Here is a 19,176-nt window from a genome sequence, read left to right as displayed (position 1 = left end):
TGTGGCGGGCTGGCCGGTGCTTTCCTTAATAGCCACAGAGGGACACGGGCGCATACACGCCTTGCGCGCCTCTTCCTCCAAGACTGGCCTGGAAAGGTGCCACGGTGGGCGGCGGGGTGCCCCCTGCTGTTTCTGTGTGTACAGTTTCCTTTTGGGTCTTCACCTGGGGCCCGGCTTTCAACGCCCATTTTAACCACATTCTCAAGGGATTTTATCTATACACCAAGCTCCAAATGCTCAAATTCTCTTTAGTACCAGAACCTGGTTTGTGTTCAAGTTACTTGTAATAAAAACAGCAGGCTGGGGTTCAGAAGTCTTTTACTATTTGAAAACCGGAGGAAATATGTGTAAATCATAGATAAAGGATTAGGATCCAGAAACTATAAGGAACTCTTACAATTCAACAATAAAAAGGGAAATAATCCCACTGAAAAGTCCTTAAGAAAGCATTTGGTAGACACTTCCCCGAAAGACAATATCCAACTGGCCAATAAGTGCATGAAAAGATGCTCAACATTACTTATCAGGGAAATGCAAGTCAAAGCCACTATGAGATATTACCTCACATTTCCTATCATCTGTCAAAAGATAAATGCTGACAAGAATTAGCAAGGAGGTGGAGAAATTGGAGCTGCTGATGGAAAAGGCAAATGGTATAGCTGCTGTGGAAACCAGTCTGCCATTTTCTCGAAAGGTAAACAGAGTTAGTATACAGTCCAGCAGTTCAACCCCTAGGCGTATACCCAAGATAATGGGAAATATTTGTGCCAAAACTTGCGCACAAATGCCCACAGTAGCATTATTCACGACAGCCAAGACAGGGATCAGCCCAGCGCCCATCGACAGATGAACGGGTAAAGTGACAGGCTCATACAGTTGACATGCTGATCACGCTACAACACGGTGAGCCCGGAGCACCTCCTGCAGAGAATCCGCCTGCCAGTGACGAGATGTGGGTTCCATCCCTGGGTCAGGAAGACCCCCTGGAGGAGGGAATGGCAACCCACTCGAGTGTCCTTGCCTGGAAAACGCCATGGACAGAGGAGCCTGGTGGGCTGCAGTCCAGAGTCTGAGCCTAAACAAGCAGAAGCCGGATACAGAAGACCACACACTGTACTAGTCCCTGGCCGTCCAACGTCCAGCACAGGCAAATCCAGAGAACAGAGAGGAGACGGGCGCCTGCCTGGGGTGACAGAAATGACTGCTCGTAGACACGGGATTTCTACTGCGGTGACGGAAATGTGAGGGAATCAGACGGTGATAACGATGACACAACTTTGCGGATATACTGAAACCTACTAGATTATGTAACAGAAGCAGCGAATTTCATAATATGTGAAGCCAATAAAGTAAGACTTGTGGGCTTTCTGTGTACCCAAAGTCACAGTCCAGTCTGTCAGATGAAAACCACTCCCACCAGACAGGGCCTCTTCGGCCGTCAGAGTGCTGTGGGGCAACACCCTAAGATTCATAGAAGTCCTTTTGTCTTGCTGAAACGGTTTAAGTATTTCTAAGATTTTAATGAAGCGCTTATCACTGCACCTTTGGTTTGATCTTGAGGCTGTTACTTACTTGGACAACCTTTTGCCACTGGAGATGAAGTGGGAAAACATTTTATTTTCCAATCCAGAATGTTCCAAGTCTTCTGTATCTCTGCAAAGTCCTGCTAGGAAGCTGAACATTCCCTCCGGTAGTTGATGTATCTTGTCCTGCGCCTTTACTGTTTTCAGCCAAACGAGCAAACAAACGGCTCACTGACGCTTCTAACATTCTGTTGGAACTAACCTTAATTAGGTCCCTGACTTCACTTGGCACAACCTCTCTTTTCCAGGTTGTGTGTGTGTGCTTAGTCACTCAGCCATGTCTGACTCTTTGCGACCCCGTGGGCTGTAGCCCGCCAGGCTCCTCTGTCCATGGATTCTCCAGGCAGGAACGCTGGAGTGGGTCGCCACGCCCTCCTCTAGGGAATCTTGCCCATCCAGGAACTGAACCCGGGTCTCCTGCACTGCAAGCAGATTCTTTACCGTCTGAGCCACAAGGAAGCCAGCTTCTCTTTTCCAGGTGATGTGCGCAACAGTTTTCCCAGCGTCCCGTCACTGTGGAACAGGCTGAGCTAGTCCAATCCTGGCTCCCTTTTTCCACTCACAGGGAGTGGGAGTTTTCGGCATTATCCCCAGCACGGGAATTAGCGTCAGAACAGCCGAGGCCTGCGCTCTGCTCTATTCTCCCTCGGGTCTGCCTTTTGAGGTCCCATGCACAGGTGTCCTACAGACAGACAGGCCCAGCCGGCAGGGTCCTGTCCTGGACACTGGCACACGGCTCGCGCTACTGGACTTCGGCCCGGCCTGCAGTTTCTCCCGTGAGTTCAGTCTGTGCCAGAAATGGACCTGAGGTCTCTGGGCCTCTTAGACCGCTCCTGTTACCTGCTTTCACATTTATCTCAAGCATCTTAAGTCACTTTTTACTCTGAAGCATTTTTATGGTGGTGGTGGTGGTCTGGTCGCCAACTCGTGTCCGACTCTTGCGACCCCGTAGACTGCAGCCCGCCAGGCTCCTCTGTCCCTGGGATTCTCCAGGCAAGAACACTGGAGTGGGTTGCCATTTCCAGTATTTTTATGGGACATTCACAAAAGTGATTAAGTGTGAGCACAGCACTGAAGTTAAGTTAAAGCAGTACACTCAGACACCCACAGATTCCACTCTGAAAAAGCTATACTAAGGAATAATCAGTGATGTACCAGAAATATTCATTTAAGTTTCATTTACAATAAGGAAATACTGAACTCTTATGTCCAACGATGCAGGACTGGTTAAATAAACTGATCCATTTGAATCATGCAGCTATTACTGACATGATATAGAAATCATTTTAATCATATTGTTACATCACATTAAGTGAAAAGCAGGCTATAAATTAATATACATGCATACCACACATGCAAATACACATAAACATACATAAGACTGCAATTTTGAAAATAAATATAATGTTTAAAAATATTAAATACCTGTAGACAGAACAGTATTGGAATTTTTTCCATTCTCCTTAGTATTTTCCACATTTTCCAAATTTACTGTCATGGGAAAATTTTTTTTTCTGGGAGTAGGTACTTAAGTCATTTTCACTATGTCTTATTTTCATAATTTTTGCTCTTTTTTTCATCCCAAATAAATATAAATAGCTCCAATAGTGGTGGCTCCAGGCCAGGGGTAAGGGAACATGACTAAGTATATGAATTTTTTGCCAATATTTTCTAAGACAAGGGTTGTCCAATAAATCACGCTGTTGTAACACACGAGAAAAGCCACTGGCAATGTCCTACTCGAGACTCAGTAGTTTAAACACACCTAACAACAGAGACACTTACCAAGAAGTAAAGAAATATCTTTTTCTATTTATTGAAAGAATTAAATATCCAAGAGTAAAATTTTTAAACATACATAAAATATTAATGTTAAAAATTAAAATATAGTAAAACTATAAGTATACAAACTAAAATTACATTAACTGAGCAACTTCAAAACTATATAAATACAGGGTATTTATGAAATTCCTTAGAAATGGAACATTAATTCTTTGAATAAAGTTTGAAATGTGTAATTTTCAAACTAAAGAAGGAAGCGGTATATAATAGATCCATCCAATCTACAATCATCCAAAGGGAGTGATTCTGCGTTATTTCTTGCTTGCTTTTTCTAACACCCACTCAATCACCTACGGGGAGAAAAAACATGATTATGGCCCATTCTTTTGAAAACAAAGGTGATAGAAAAATGCATTGTTCAAAAGAGCATGGTAGAAAATTTAAGACAAAAAATAACACATCAGACTCTTAAAAAATACATTTTATCTTAAAAATACCCTTTCCTCGTGGGGAGGGGGAAGGGGGAGAGGCCACCATGAGGAGAGCAGAGCACAGACTGTGGCGCATAAAACCAGCCACAGGGGCGCACTTCACACACAGGGGACCCAGCCAGCATTTCAGAGTGGCCGAGCGCGGAGCACAGCCTCCGAGGCCTGGGAGCTGCTGCACTGCACACCTGCGGCCCATATAACACTGCACATCAACTGCAGTTTAGAAAACTGAATTATCACACACAAAAAGTCAAGACAGCATCCACCCCCAGAGGCGACAGAGCAGGACACGGTGGGGAAGAGACTCCGGGGCTCCCAGAGCTCCTGAAATGGTTACTCATCAGCCTGAATAAAGGTCCCAAGGATTTTCTCTTTTAAAATTCTTTTTTTTTTAATTTTATGTGTTTCTTTGCATATGTATTTATTTACATATTATATCATGAACTTTTAAACAGAAAAAAAAATCCCACATTTTATTTTCTTGCTGAAGAACACTTTTTGGTTAACTTTTTTATGTTGCAGAATACAATGGTGGTGTTCTCACTGGGCAAAATGAAGAGACTGCTCTATTTTCTCACTTTTATTTGAAAGTATGTTTTTAAAGGATCACTAAAAATAGAATTAAACCAAGCTTTGAAAACAGCTAATCAAAATGGATTAGTTTTTCCAGCCCTTTGGATTATTCTCTTTTTTTCTTTCTGAACATTAATTTAGAAGCTCTTGTTAACAGAGAAATCTCTTAAATACTACTAAAGACCCTACTTACGTAGTCCGTTATTGACTATTTTAATGAGTGGTCACAGGGACACAGCTGAAAGACCACTGCCTAATCCTCACTGCTTACACTACAGCCTTCTAGCTGCCCTGGCGCACAGCAGCGGCGTCACTGGATGTGCTTTCAGGGGACACTTACCTGTACGACATTGTTGTTTGTGGTTTTCTTCATTTCTTCAAATAGACCTCTGGAAGTTTTAAGATCCTAAACATAGCAAAACAGAGCATTCCAAATCTGTACGTTAAATTACAAAGAACAAGCCATTACTGAATAAATTTGACAGGATCCTAAATCATTCTATAATCATCACTGTGAAGAGGGAGAAATCACAGTAACAGATTATCGTGTAGTTCCATCCTCGAAGGTCCAAGTTCTCTAACCAGAAAACACCCGTCTGCACGAAGTCCACGCTGCTTTGAGCTCCTAAACCCAAGAGCACCGGCCAGGCCCACGCCCACCCTCAGCCGTGCACACGTGCTCAGGCGCGCAGTCAAGTCAGACTCTGCAACCCGCGACTGCGGCCCAGCAGACCGCACTGTCCCTGGGCTCTCCCGGCTGGCACACTGGAGGGGCTGCTGCTTCCTGCTCCGCCATCGGCCATGCGCGCCCACTAATCCATTCCTCAGGAGAGGGACACACGGTTCGTGCTCATTTTCAGATAAAACGCCTTTCACCTCTCTTCTCACCGGCTATTTCACTCCAGACACAGAGGGGATGGCACCAGACAGAAACCCGAAACCTCTGACTTTTCAAAAGGTAATAACAAACTAAATCATGAAATTCAAAAAATTCACTTGTCTTACAAAAAAAGCTGTCCTCTGCTGCGCTTCCAAGTTATGCTCCATCGAAGCGGTCACTTTCACTTCTTTCTTCCGTTTCTCCCCTTATCTTCGCGTTTCTACACAACACGCTCACTCCTGCTACTGTGTGATGTCACAGTTTCAGTGACTGCTGTTACCCTGGATTCAGGTCTCTGAATCCTCCCACCTCCCTTCGCTTCCTCTCAGGAACAGCTGCACCACAATTTTTTCTTAAATTAGTAAACAGTCGATGGTTTGCATTTCACACTTAAGCGAATGAAGTTTACTCCCAAGCTAAGTAACACGCTGCAGTTGTAGCCTCTCTCTCATCTAATGTTTTATCCTGTGGTGAACTCTATTTGCGCAGCTTTCCATGTACATAATTCTGCCCCCACCCCGCAACTCTGACTAAAAAGACTGATTAAATGTACAGCAAAGATCTTCAAACACTCTCGGATACCGGATAACCTCCCCTCTTCAGCTTTTCATCTCTGCGTTGGTTTTCTTAACTGCATCCTTTAAACACCGGAGCCCCTTCTCCCGCAGCCTGCGGCAGTTTGGTCCAGCTGCTTCCTGGACCTGTTCCCACTGGAACATATCTTTCCCTGTCCTTTTCTTTTTTTTAAATTTTTTTCTTTTATTTCTTGGTTCAGTCCCTTGTTCTACTGAATTTCATCTTCTCACAAATTCATCAAAAGGATACACCAGTCACAAAGTTTCTTAGACCTCGCGTGTGTGAAAGCATCTTCACACTTGACTGACTTCTGCGTTGGTCTCTCCGTCGTGTCCGACTCTGTGCGACCCCACGGACTGTAGCCCTCCAGGCTCCTCTGTCCATGGGATTTTCCAGGCAAGGACACTGGAGTGTAGCCATTCCCGTCTCCAGGGGATGTTCCCAACCCAGGGACTGGAACTGGGTCTCTTGCATTGCAGGTGGATTCCTCACTGAGCCGCCCGGGAAGCCCAGTGACTGGCTTCTGAGCCAGATATAAACGTGCCAGGTAAACCACTTCCTTCAGAACGTGAGGAAGACGTCCACCATCTGGCATACGAGGCTGCCAGCAAAGTCCAATGCCAACCTTACTCTTGAATCTTCATGTCAACTACTTCTCTCCCGGAAAACTTTTACGGAATGCTCTCTCCCTCCAGGAGATATGACCTTCCACAGTGACGGGGCTTGCAGAACTGCTGCCCGCCAGGCAGGAGGAGCTGTGTGCCCTTTCCAGCAGGAGGCTTGCACCCTTCGGTTCTGGAACGCCTTGCGTATTTCTGAAGGCTTTCTCTCCTCTCATCTTTATTATGAGCATAATGGATCTTTCAGATTAATTCCCCCATTTTCTTATCTCACGTTTAATGTTTTTGTCCTCAATTTTGTCAGTAATACTTCCGGCAAATTTCCTACTCTCACTGTTGACTGTCACAGTGATTTTACTGTATTTTTTATTTTAAGGAGATTTCACGTTCTATAGTTTTTGGAAACAGCATCACATTCCGGTTTTGTACATGTGACCGTCTCCTTCCTGAGATACCCAGTTTCCGTGGCGTTCCCTTCAGGCTTCTGCTCCTCCCGCATGCCCTCTGCTTTTTATGTTCTGACACCTGCTGTGTTAGACGCTTTCCTCAGAACTCTGCCGAGTCTCAGCGGTCTGGTCACACAGACATTTAAAAAGTGTTTCCGCTGTAGCACACAGCACGTGGGTTCCCAGTCCAGGGATTGAACCCACGCTCCCTGGAGCAGAAGCACAGAGTCTTAGCCACTGGGCTTCCAGGGTGTCCCTGTCGAGTCTTATTTTAAAATGAGACAATAAAAATCTTACTAGAAGTTCTGTGTATGCAGAGCTTATTCACTGGCACCTTTATAAGGTAGGGAAATAAGAGGCCGCTGGCCTTTTCACTGCGGCCTCCCATGCGTTTCTCCTCCAGGGACTATTTCCCACACGGCCACAGGGTGGGGGAGAGCAAAGCCACGGGTAATACAGCCATCCACAGCAAACGCTGTGGGAAAGGTGTGCAGAACAGGTTGAAGGCTCCCTGCTCACTCTGCGGACCTCTCTCTTTCTCCCGCTTTTCACGGCACTCTGCCCCCGCCTTCCACAACACCTGGGATCCCCAGGCTCCGAGCAGGCCCGAGACCATGCTGGGTCTGGACTCTCAGCCCCAGGCAGCCATCGAGGCTGTCACTGCTGCTCAGCCACACCACGCGTCCACGTGCTTCGTGCTCCAACAACGTGTGAAAGCGCCGCTATGTTCTTCCTGTCTTGCTTAGCTTTTGTACTTTCAATACTGTCTTTCTTGAGAGAGACTACAAGGGAACGGAAAGTGTTCCATCTATGGTCCGTCTGCAGTTTTAATCAAAAACCCACGTAAAATTGTGATTCAAGTCAGAAACTGAAAACTGGACCTAATCTAAGTTTCACCAAACGGCTTCTGAATGGCCAGTTCACCCGTGCTCAGTTCAGTTCAGTTCAGTTCAGTCGCTCAGTCGTGTTCGACTCTTTGAGACCCCATGAATCGCAGCACACCAGGCCTCCCTGTCCATCACCAACTCCCGGAGTTCACTCAGACTCACGTCCATCAAATCAGTGATGCTATCCAGCCATCTCATCCTTGGTCGTCCCCTTCTCCTCCTGCCCCCAATCCCTCCCAGCATCAGTCTTTTCCAATGAGTCAACTCTTCACATGAGGTGGCCAAAGTCCTGGAGTTTCAGCTTCAGCATCATTCCTTCCAAAGAAATCCCAGGGCTGATCTCCTTCAGAATGGACTGGGTGGATCTCCTTGCAGTCCAAGGGACTCTCAAGAGTCTTCTCCAACACCACAGTTCAAAAGCATCAATTCTTCAGCGCTCAGCCTTCTTCACAGTCCAACTCTCACATCCATACATGACCACTGGAAAAACCATAGCCTTGACTAGACGGACCTTAGTTGGCAAAGTAATGTCTCTGCTTTTGAATGTGCTATCTAGGTTGGTCATAACTTTTCTTCCAAGGAGTAAGCGTCTTTTAATTTCATGGCTGCAGTCACCATCTGCAGTGATTTTGGAGCCCCCCAAAATAAAGTCTGACACTGTTTCCACTGTTTCTCCATCTATTTCCCATGAAGTGATGGGACCGGATGCTATGATCTTCGTTTTCTGAATGTTGAGGTTTAAGCCAACTTTTTCGCTCTCCTCTTTCACTTTCATCAAGAGGCCTTTTAGTTCCTCTTCACTTTCTGCCATAAGGGTGGTGTCATCTGCATATCTGAGGTTATTGATATTTCTCCCCGCAATCTTGATTCCAGCTTGTGTTTCTTCCAGTCCAGCGTTTCTCATGATGTACTCTGCATAGAAGTTAAATAAGCACGGTGACAATATACAGCCTTGATGTCCTCCTTTTCCTATCTGGAACCAGTCTGTTGTTCCATGTCCAGTTCTAACTGTTGCTTCCTGACCTGCATACAGGTTTCTCAAGAGGCAGGTCAGGTGGTCTGGTATTCCCATCTCTTTCAAATTTTCCAGTTTATTATGATCCACACAGTCAAAGGCTCTGGCATAGTCAATAAAGCAGAAATAGATGTTTTTCTGGAACTCTCTTGCTTTTTCGATGATCCAGCAGATGTTGGCAAGTTGATCTCTGACTCCTCTGCCTTTTCTAAAACCAGCTTGAACATCTGGCAGTTCAGGGTTCACGTGTTGCTGAAGCCTGGCCTGGAGAACGTTGAGCAAGGCTGGACTAGCGGGAAAGATGAGCTGCTAGTGGATCCAGAACTAGAGATTGCGTGCTGTGACTCCGTCAGGCAGCTTCACTATGTACTAAATTACCTGAGTATATTACATAAAATAAGCTGAAGCTTATTATCAACTTAAGTCAGTGACCTGTTAGGGAAACACTGAGAAGGTCAGTTAAGGTACAGTTTTCTGTATCTGAGAACTAAAATCAACCATAAAATATTCTGACTCCAGTTTTTCTGCCTCTAGTAAAAAATGTGGCAATAAGTTGTCAGTGTAGAAAATACTCAATTACTATTACCTTGAGTCAAATAGTAACAACAGAACTTGACTTCGATTTGCCATCGGCAGAGAAGACACTGTACCTTTAGGTAGAACTTGGAGATCTCAAAGAGGCGCTGGCTGCAAGCAGGGAAACATTCGTGAGCCTCCGTGATCCTGTGCTTCTTCAGGGCTTCAGCAACTACTTCTTTCAGTATCTTGAACAGAACATAACAGATGACTAGTACTTCTTCCCTTTAGAGCTGAGGCTCTGCAAACCACACCGCCAGGTAGCTGTGCTAGACCCAGGTAAGCTCATTAAGACCAACCCACTGAGAAGAGGAGGTCTGAAGCAGCGACACACTCACATGCCACCGGGCCTCTGCCAGGCAGAGAGGCCGGAGCAGCCGAAGAGCGGCTCTCACGTACCGGGCTCTGGATCGACGTCAGAGTGGGGCGGTACACACGGCAGGGACATGTATACACAGGTGTGTCCTTATTTTTTATTATGGAAAATTTCAAACACTATAAAGAGAATATCTTTTGTAACAAATCCTCATCTCTCTCTCTCTCTCTCTCTATATATACATATATATATATCAGGACTACATATAAGAGCTGGTTATATATATATAAATCACTACATATTTATATATATAAAGAAATATAATTATGTGATTGTAATTATATATATTTTATATGTAGTTATACATAATATATAAATATATATAAATTATAAATATATATATGAATTATATATAAGACCTGGCTATATAAATACATATATATGAGGACTATATATAAGAGGTGTTTTTTATATATATATAGACTATATATAAGACCTGGCTATATATAAAAATATATATATATATATGAGGACTATATATTAGAGCTGGTTTTGTATATATATGCCGACTAAGGTCCGTCTAGTCAAGGCTATGGTTTTTCCTGTGGTCATGTATGGATGTGAGAGTTGAACTGTGAAGAAGGCTGAGCGCAGAAGAATTGATGCTTTTGAACTGTGTGTGGTGTTGGAGAAGACTCTTGAGGGTCCCTTGGACTGCAAGGAGATCCAACCAGTCCATTCTAAAGGAGATTAGTCCTGGGTGTTCATTGGAAGGACTGATGTTGAAGCTGAAACTCCAGTACTTTGGCCACCTCATGTGAAGAGTTGACTCATTGGAAAAGGCTCTGATGCTGGGAGGGACTGGGGGTAGGAGAAGGGGATGACAGAGGATGAGATGGCTGGACGGCATCACCAACTCGATGGACGTAAGTCTGAGTGAACTCCGGGAGTTGGTGATGGACAGGGAGGCCTGGTGTGCTGCGATTCATGGGGTCACAAAGAGTCAGACATGACTGAACAAGTGAACTGAACTGACAGACTCTATATAAGACCTGGCTATATAAATAAAGAAATATATATATATATAAGGACTATATATAAGAGCTGGTTTTTATATATATAGACTATATATAAGACCTGACTATATATATAAATATATATATGAGGACTATATATAAGAGCTGGTTATATACATATATAAATACATATACATATGAGGATTATATATAAGACCTGGCTATATATATAAATATATATATGAGGACTATATATAAGAGCTGGTTATATACATATATAAATATATATACATATGAGGACAATATGTAAGACCTGGCTATATATATATGAGGACTATGCATAAGAGGTGGTTATATATATGAGGATTATATATAAGACCTGGCTATAAATATAAATATATATATGAGGACTATATGTTAGAGCTGGTTATATATACATAAATATACATAAGGAAGATCCCTCTGGGGCTCCTTCTGCCCCTTCACACCCCCACTTGCACTTTCCCATTACCCTTCTTTCACTGAACTATTATTATTACTATTCGTGGCTCCACCACGGGGCAGGATCTCAGCTCCCAACCAGGGACTGAATCTGGGCCACAGCAGTGAAAGCCTGGAATCCTCACCAAGAGGCCACCAGGGAACTCCGCGGTCTTATTTTAAAGTAAATTACAGACCACTCCATTTCACTGATAAACTTTTTTGACAAGCATCTGAAGCGAATCAGATCAGGCCGTTTCCTCCCGTGCAGACTGAGAGTCGGGAAGCGGATCTTTACCCGAGTGTGCTTCTGCGATCGGGACTCCTTTGCGGGCCGTGCTGTTTCTGATTCGCGCGCAGCTTTGGGACCTGAGCTGGCCTTGGTGGTGGCTCCGGGAGCGTCACTGCTCAGCGCAGAGGGACACGGCACAGGGAACGGCTGCTCTGCCCGTGGCTTTCTGGAGGGGACCGCGTGGCGATGGCGGGCGCTGCCACTTTTCTGAGAAAGAAGAGAATCGGAACTTCCAGACCTCACAAGTCTGCTGCGGGGAAAGACCAGAACTCAGACTAAGGGCATCTCCAATCACGCTCATTTTCTTTCCTCAACACTACAGCTACAGTCATCGCCATATAAAGCCCAGGAGAGCAAACGCATCTCTTGCTGCCACTGCCTTAAATGAGCAACCAACATCGCATTACGCAGCTGCTCCTTTAGTTCTTCAAGCAAGAAGCGAGGACACAGAAGGCAATGAATGACAGTCTAGGATTTCAGCTCAGAGGAAAGGCAACAAGCGATGTTACTGTCTCCCTTCCTGTCAATTCACAATTTCTCACACAAACCAGAGATGGCACTCCAGGCAGCACTGTTTATAGACCTAGTACTCATCAGGTAAGTAATTATACTTTCTATTAATTTTGATAAAGAAACCCTAATAATCATGCTTGTTGTCGCCATGCAACTACCTGTACAAGATAAGCTGTTCAAACAGAAATAAAACTATAAAAGTGACTTTAGTTTAGATTTTTCTAAGATGTTTACATTTCTTTTTCCAAGAAAGGGTCTCAGACTCTTCAATCCTACTAATCTATAGGACACAGTGTTACTTTCTTTTCTAGAACACACAGACATCAATCAAAGTCAGAAATAAAAAAATTACTAAAAAACACAGTATCCTAAATGTTAGTGGATTTGCTTTTTACCTTTATCAGGTGAAAAAAGTATCATGAATTTGCAAAGTCCTTATAACAATAATTTACTTATTTCATATCAGGGAAACAGTATTCTAATAGACATATATTTTTTGCTACACTGCACCACATGCTATGCTGAGATCAGGGCAGGACGAAACCTGCACTCCCTGCACAGGAGGCATGGAACCCTAACCCCTGGACCACTGGGGAGGGAAGTCCTTAGTACTGGTAACTGTTTAAAAGAAGACTCGACAGTTTCACTTTAAGATATTAGATACTTTTTGAAAGGCTTACATAGGGTAAGAATTTTAGGTTTGTTTTAGGTGCCAAAGACCTAAATTTGACAAAAGTTCCAAAGATATATAAATTCAATAGAAATTAGACTGTTTATTTCATAAGCTTACTTTTGTTCAAGTATTTGGACATTTTATTTAGCTAGCAAATAAAGTAGCTAGAATAATCTCATTTTTATAGTATTATTATGTAGGCTTTAAAGCTATTTTTACATGAAACAAGTTATTTTAAAATGGTGCCAGTGGTTAGGACTCCGTGCTTTCACTGCCAAGGCCCGGATTCCATCATAAACCGCGTTCCTGAGACCCCTTGCTCACGGGGCCAGGGCAGGTAGCAGACAGCGGGGGAAGGCAGAGAAACTGCTCTCTCAATATCCTCCTCATCAGAGCGTCTCCTCTGCTTTATATACAGAGAAGACCGCCAGTGCCTGACAATCGCCGGTGCCAATGGACTGAATATCAGCATTATAAAGCCAGAAAGAATGTGTTTTTCCCCAAGTCATTTCTTTTTATAACTTATAAGTATAATCATCAACTGCTCACAACGGAAACAAACTCCTGGTACGAAAGTCACTCTGAAATCTGCACAGAAAGCAGCTTAAAAACTGTGAACGATCAATATGCAAAAATAGCCTAAGACTAAACACCTTCCATCAAGACACTATTTGCGTGCGCTTCATACATCACCTTTTGGGGGGATAAAGGCAGTTCACATCTTTTGATCTCCTTTTCACTCGGGAGACGTCAGTCCGGAGCTCGCTTTGCAGAGCTTCTCCGTCAGGGACACTCGTGGGCTCTGACGAAACCGCAGGAGAGGGAAGCGGGCTGAGCACGGCGGGCCCCGGAGAACTCTCCCTGGTGCAGGTGGTCTGGGTTTCGTAACGAATAAGCCGAGACTGCAGCTCTAAAAATCCCCCATCTCTCTCTAACGCTTTCCGGTCATCCAAGCAGTACCTGAGCAAGAGAAAGATCTTTTAACGTCAAAGACTCTGCTGCAGCAACGGGCTACTTCCTGCCGCCTGCAAAGAGCAAAACATTTACTTAGAAAGTTCTTACAAAACTTCCTAATAATTGTTGGGAGCATGAGTGAATAACCAATTTCCCTCACAAGTTCAGTTTTTCCCAGCCTGCTACATGACATGGCAAAAGATTAAAAAAAAAAAAAAGTGAGGTACAATCTGATTCCTCTTTGACTGTTTCTGGGCAACAGATTAAGTTAATCCTCTGGTTTATTTTCAAAATAATACAGTTGCTGTTTTGATACTCTCTAAATCTCTACCAACCTCTGATTCCTCAGCACGGCTGATAAGTAATGGTGTGAAATGCTGACTTCTGTTAGAATAGGCAAGTTTGTTTTCAACACAAAGATTAGGAGGGTATATAGGCGTTCTAAACTGGGCTTCCCTGGTGGCTCAGTGGGTAAAGCGTCTGCCTGCAATGCGGGAGACCTGGGTTCGATCCCTGGGTCGGGAAGATCCCCTGGAGAAGGCAATGGCAACCCACTCCAGTATTCTTGCCTGGAAAACCCCATGGACTGAGAAGCCTGGTAGGCTACAGTCCATGAGGTCGCAAAGAGTCGGACACGACTGAGTGACTTTCCCTTCCCTTCCTTCCCTACAGGCATTCTAAACTGGCTCACCAAACACAGCTCAGAACACTCTGGCATTCCCCTTTGAAACTCACTTCCACCGTAGACTGACGACAAATTCTTCTTCAAAGTCTGGCTGACTATAGATCTGGTTTCTAGCAAAATCTGATCTAAGACCTCAGGGAGCCGTCTGTTCAGTGAATGCTTCTGGACTTAAAAGAGTCCCCATGTTGTTAAGGACAACAAATAAGTTTATCAGGAAAGTCACCTTTGAGACACATGATGTTGGAAAACCCTTCACTTTCTCCCTCTGTGCAATGTGTCAAGGAAACTCAGCGTCCCATATACAATGACGGGACTGCAGACATCAAAGACTTTTTCTGTTATCTGTCCTCTTGTAGATTCTAAGAAGTTCCTTAAATCAGAACTTTGGGTCTGTAAGCTTTCAGTTCAATGTTTAAGGAGTGTATCATGACCCCAGTGTCTGATTGCCTGGAGGAGGCTTTAAGGGCTTTCTCTTTCCCTTGTGACGTGTCTTTTGATTTCTAAGAGCATATACTGGAGAACCAGACTCCCCGGATTTAAACCTCCCTCTATCGTCATGTGAACATGGCCAAACTGCTTACTTTTATCTGCACTCTTGCTGCCTCCTCTGCAAGATGAGATTTACAGCAGTTGTCTCAGAGAGCTAGTGTGAAGATTCCACGAGTGGACGGACAAGCACTCAGAATCAGTGCCTGGAGCCCGCCAGCAGAGCACTCAAGAGATGCACGCTGCTGCCATCATCCCCGTCACGGTGGTTTTGCACTCGACCACGGCAAATCTCACGGCGCGCTGACGAGGCGAGCAGAGCCAGGACTCAGACCCCGGGTGGGGACCTCAGAGTCTGACCTGAACCGATTTAGTATGTTAGCTTTCGTGTAAGGGATAAGGATCACCCTTCTCAGGAGTCAACTCACAGGTGCACACTGGAATCACCTAAGAGTCTTCACGAGCTGCTAGTGCCCAGAGCTCCTGACTCAGCTGGTCTGGGGTTGGCGTTTAGGACTGTTTTTTTTAAAGCTACCTAGGTGATTCTAAATTGTAGCTAGGACTGAAATAGCTCTGATATAACCCAACAATTTAATAGGGGAGAAAACTGAGATTGTTAACTCGTGGCAGAAAAGTGACTAGAACCTAGATCTCTCAACTCCAACATTCTTTCTCCAGTGCGTTGTTTATTAAAACATATTCCATTAAAAACCAGCAGCAACTCTAAGGATTACTGATGAGTCCTATTTCTATCCTGGGCAACTGACAGAATCTAGAAGGCAACTGAGAACCATGACTGCTAAGGACAAGCTGTCGGCAAGAGGAAGTGTGATCCCTGATTAGCCGGCAGGGAATTCTGAGAGGGAGAAAACGTGGAGTTTGACTCCACATACAGCTTTTCCTGCCCTAAGGTTCTGATTCTGAGACGAAGATTTTTCTCCCCGTTTTTCCATCTCTTGCTCACAGCCGCTCACAGTGTCATGCCTGTAGCTGCATGACGGCGCCGCCGTGTTGCCTCTGTTACCATCTGAGATGTCTTCAGCGTGATGTTCCTATGGTTTGGCACTGAAACAAGACGTGGCGCTGTCAGCCAGAAAGGGGCAGAGACGGAGCAGCAGGGGAGCCAATACCCACTCCTGGATGAAGGAGGGCACGCCCTATTTTCTCGCAAAACAACACCCAAGCGCTTCTGTATCCAGAGAAAGAGAAGTACCTAACAGAAGATGAAGCTGCCGCTGCACTGACCTATCAACACAAGAAAGACAGGACACCGCCTAGCACACACCAAGCGATGCCAGTGAGTGCTGGAAAAGCTCCCAAACACCCTGGACTAGATGAACGCAGGTTCAGTGCAACAGGGGCTGGTGTGGCCACCTGCCACTCAAAGGGTGACAGCGGAAGTTCAATCTGCTGTCAAGAAGACGCTGCATCTTACAATCAACGGGGTCTTACACCCCAGCATGAGAGGAATAAGTGGAAAACGAGCCAACCGCAGACAGACTCCATCTTGCCTTTGGAAAACACTGACCTGCACTCAAACAGTTCACATATTTCTTTCAAATATTCCTTAAGCCTGAATAGAGGAAGAGCTCAAGGACTCCAAGGTCACAGCAACATAAGAAGAGAAGAGAGAGCATTCTCTGCAGTTTCTTATTTCCTTTAAAATTACTTGAGCGTTGTTTAGCGTAGAAACATAGTCTATGTTTAACGGAACAGGCCTGCACAGTTTGCACCCAGAACCAGAAAAAAGCGTGTTTCTGGACTCACTGTGCTCCCCTGCATATCCCTTGGTTTGATTTCAACGGCCCAGGCTTAAAGAAACGGAGTCACATCTAGCTATGTTCATTTGCTTAAAGGGGTTTCATTTTATAAACTCCTCAAACTCGTATTTCAACTGTTCTTATTTTTCCCCACAGACAAAAGCTAGATATTGTTCCATGCACACGTGTTGCTCCTGGTTACTGTTTAGCAGTACTATGTTACAGACACACATCAACTTGTTTACTGATCTATTCTCCTACTGATGGAAATGAGGCTATTTCCAGTTTGGGTTCTTATGAATACAACTGCTCTGTGGGTTCCTTTACAAGAACCCTGTTTCTGTGGTGTTACATTTTCACTTCTTTTAGGAAAATGACTATTAGAAATGCTGAGCCATGGGGTTTGAGCTATGTTCAGTTTCATAAGAATCTGTCAATCCTTTTCTGAACTAAATATACCATTGTGTACTTCCACTAAGAATGTCGGAGAGTTCTGATTGTTCTATACACTTCTCAAGACTTACCAGTTATAATTTTAGCTATTCTGGTGGCTACATGGAATTTTATTTATGGATGCACTACAATTTATTGAACCAAGCTCCTACAGTTAGACATTATTTCCAATGTGTATTTGAAATAACACTGTAAAAAGTACACTTACAAAATTACTTTCAGTATCTATGCTAATTTTATCATTAAGCAAAGGTAATCAATCTGATATTATAAAAAACTGCATGGCTTTTGGTAAATTACTGATCACTCTCTCTAAGTAAATAATACTTATTTAACTTAAATGCAGAGTACATCATGAGAAATGCCGGGCTGCAGGAAGCACAAGCTGGAATCAAGATTGCCGGGAGAAATATCAATAACCTCAGATATGCAGATGACATCACCCTTATGGCAGAAAGTGAAGAGGAGCTAAAAAGCCTCTTGATGAAAGTGAAAGAGGACAGTGAAAAAGTTGGCTTAAAGCTCAACATTCAGAAAACGAAGATCATGGCATCTGGTCCCATCACTTCACGGGAAATAGATGGGGAAACAGTGGAAACAGTGTCAGACTTTATTTTGGGGGGCTCCAAAATCACTGCAGATGGTGACTGCAGCCATGAAATTAAAAGACGCTTACTCCTTGGAAGAAAAGTTATGACCAACCTAGACAGCATATTAAAAAGCAGAGATATTACTTTGCCAACAAAGGTCTGACTAGTCAAGGCTATGGTTTTTCCAGTATTCATGTATGGCTGTGAGAGTTGGACTATAAAGAAAGCTGAGCACAGAAGAATTGATGCTTTTGAACTGTGGTGTTGGAGAAGACTCTTGAGAGTCGCTTGGACTCCAAGGAGATCCAACCAGTCCATCCTAAAGGGAATCAGTCCTGGGTCTTCATTGGAAGGACTGATGTTGAAGCTGAAGCTCCAATACTTTGGCCACCTGATGCAAAGAGCTGACTCATTTGAAAAGACCCTGATGCTGGGAAACATTGAGGGCAGGAGGAGAAGGGGACGGCAGAGGATGAGATGGTTGGATGGCTTCACTGACTCAATGGACATGGGTTTGGGTGGACTCCAGGATTTGGGGCATGCTGCGGTTCACGGGGTCGCAAAGTCAGACACGACTGAGCAACTGAACTGAACTGATCACTCTCCCAGACAGGCAGCCAACCAAGCTGGCTGGCTCATGTCCCTTCACTACCAATATGATTTTACGGGTATTGGAAAGGGTTCTCACTGCTGTTTCAGTTTACGTTCTTAATGTCAGCTTAAAAGGCTGACAGGTACAGAAAACCCCTTCCGCTGTATACTGGTCCTATGCGTCCCTGTGTCGTGCACGAATGGTCTTAGATGTGGCCAGCTCCCACTCTCTTTATTCACACGGTGTTGGCAGTATTTCAGTCCTTTCACATCTCTTCCTTGAAATACTCCACCTCAGTTTATCAACGGACAATGAGATTTCTTTCAGTGGCACAAAGCAAGCATATGAATTCAGGCATTAAAAATGAAGGTCCCTCCACGACCACAGTAACAGGGAACAGTCTCCCTCCCACGGCAATGATGATCTTCGTAATTCGGTCTCAATACAGTGCAGTGCACGTCTGGGGTCTCATTCGGAAACACAAATGCCGTTTCCTCTTCCAGAATCTGTACCACTGCACTTCATTCCACGCAGTGGTTCAGCCGCTCAGTCGTGGCCCACTCTTTGGGACCCCATGGACTGCAGTACGCTAGGCCTCTCTGTCCATCACCACCTTCCAGAGTTTACTCAAACTCATGTCCACTGAGCTGGTGATGCCATCCAACCACCTCATTCTGTGTGGTCCCTTCTCCTCCTGCCCTCAATCTTTCCCGGCATCAGGGTCTTTTCAAATGAGTCAGCTCTTTGCATCAGGTGGCCAAAGTATTGGAGCTTCAGCTTCAATATCAGTCCTTCCAATGAATATTCAGGACTGATCTCCTTTAGGATGGACTGGTTGGATCTTTTTGCAGTCCAAGGGACTCTCAAAAGTCTTCTCCAGCACCACAGTTCAAAAGCATCAATTCTTCAGCACTCAGCTTTCTTTATGGTCCAACTC

The 19,176-nt window shown here is 44.5% G+C and overlaps 1 protein-coding gene across 4 annotated transcripts in view; it reads right to left on the bottom strand.

Annotated features, from left to right (window-relative positions):
- Window positions 1–3,375: 3,375 nt before the first annotated feature.
- Window positions 3,376–19,176, bottom strand: part of MTBP (MDM2 binding protein) — a 68,001-nt gene continuing 52,200 nt past the window's right edge. For 2 of the 4 annotated variants that reach the window (XM_069600768.1, XM_069600770.1), the window contains exons 18-22: window positions 13,413–13,679; window positions 11,540–11,783; window positions 9,504–9,617; window positions 4,770–4,835; window positions 3,376–3,715 (exon numbers count right to left, since the gene is read on the bottom strand). In XM_069600768.1, coding sequence (XP_069456869.1) covers window positions 3,677–3,715; window positions 4,770–4,835; window positions 9,504–9,617; window positions 11,540–11,783; window positions 13,413–13,679 — 730 coding nt within the window. In that variant the 3' untranslated portion in view covers window positions 3,376–3,676. The remainder of the gene's footprint in view (window positions 3,716–4,769; window positions 4,836–9,503; window positions 9,618–11,539; window positions 11,784–13,412; window positions 13,680–19,176) is intronic. The other 2 variants (XR_011259105.1, XM_069600769.1) reach the window with 2 other exon arrangements.

Source organism: Ovis canadensis, chromosome 9 (genome assembly GCF_042477335.2).
Source record: "Ovis canadensis isolate MfBH-ARS-UI-01 breed Bighorn chromosome 9, ARS-UI_OviCan_v2, whole genome shotgun sequence".
NCBI lineage: Eukaryota > Metazoa > Chordata > Mammalia > Artiodactyla > Bovidae > Ovis > Ovis canadensis.
Note: the sequence above shows the minus strand (reverse complement) of the source record. Positions and strands in the feature narration are given on the sequence as shown.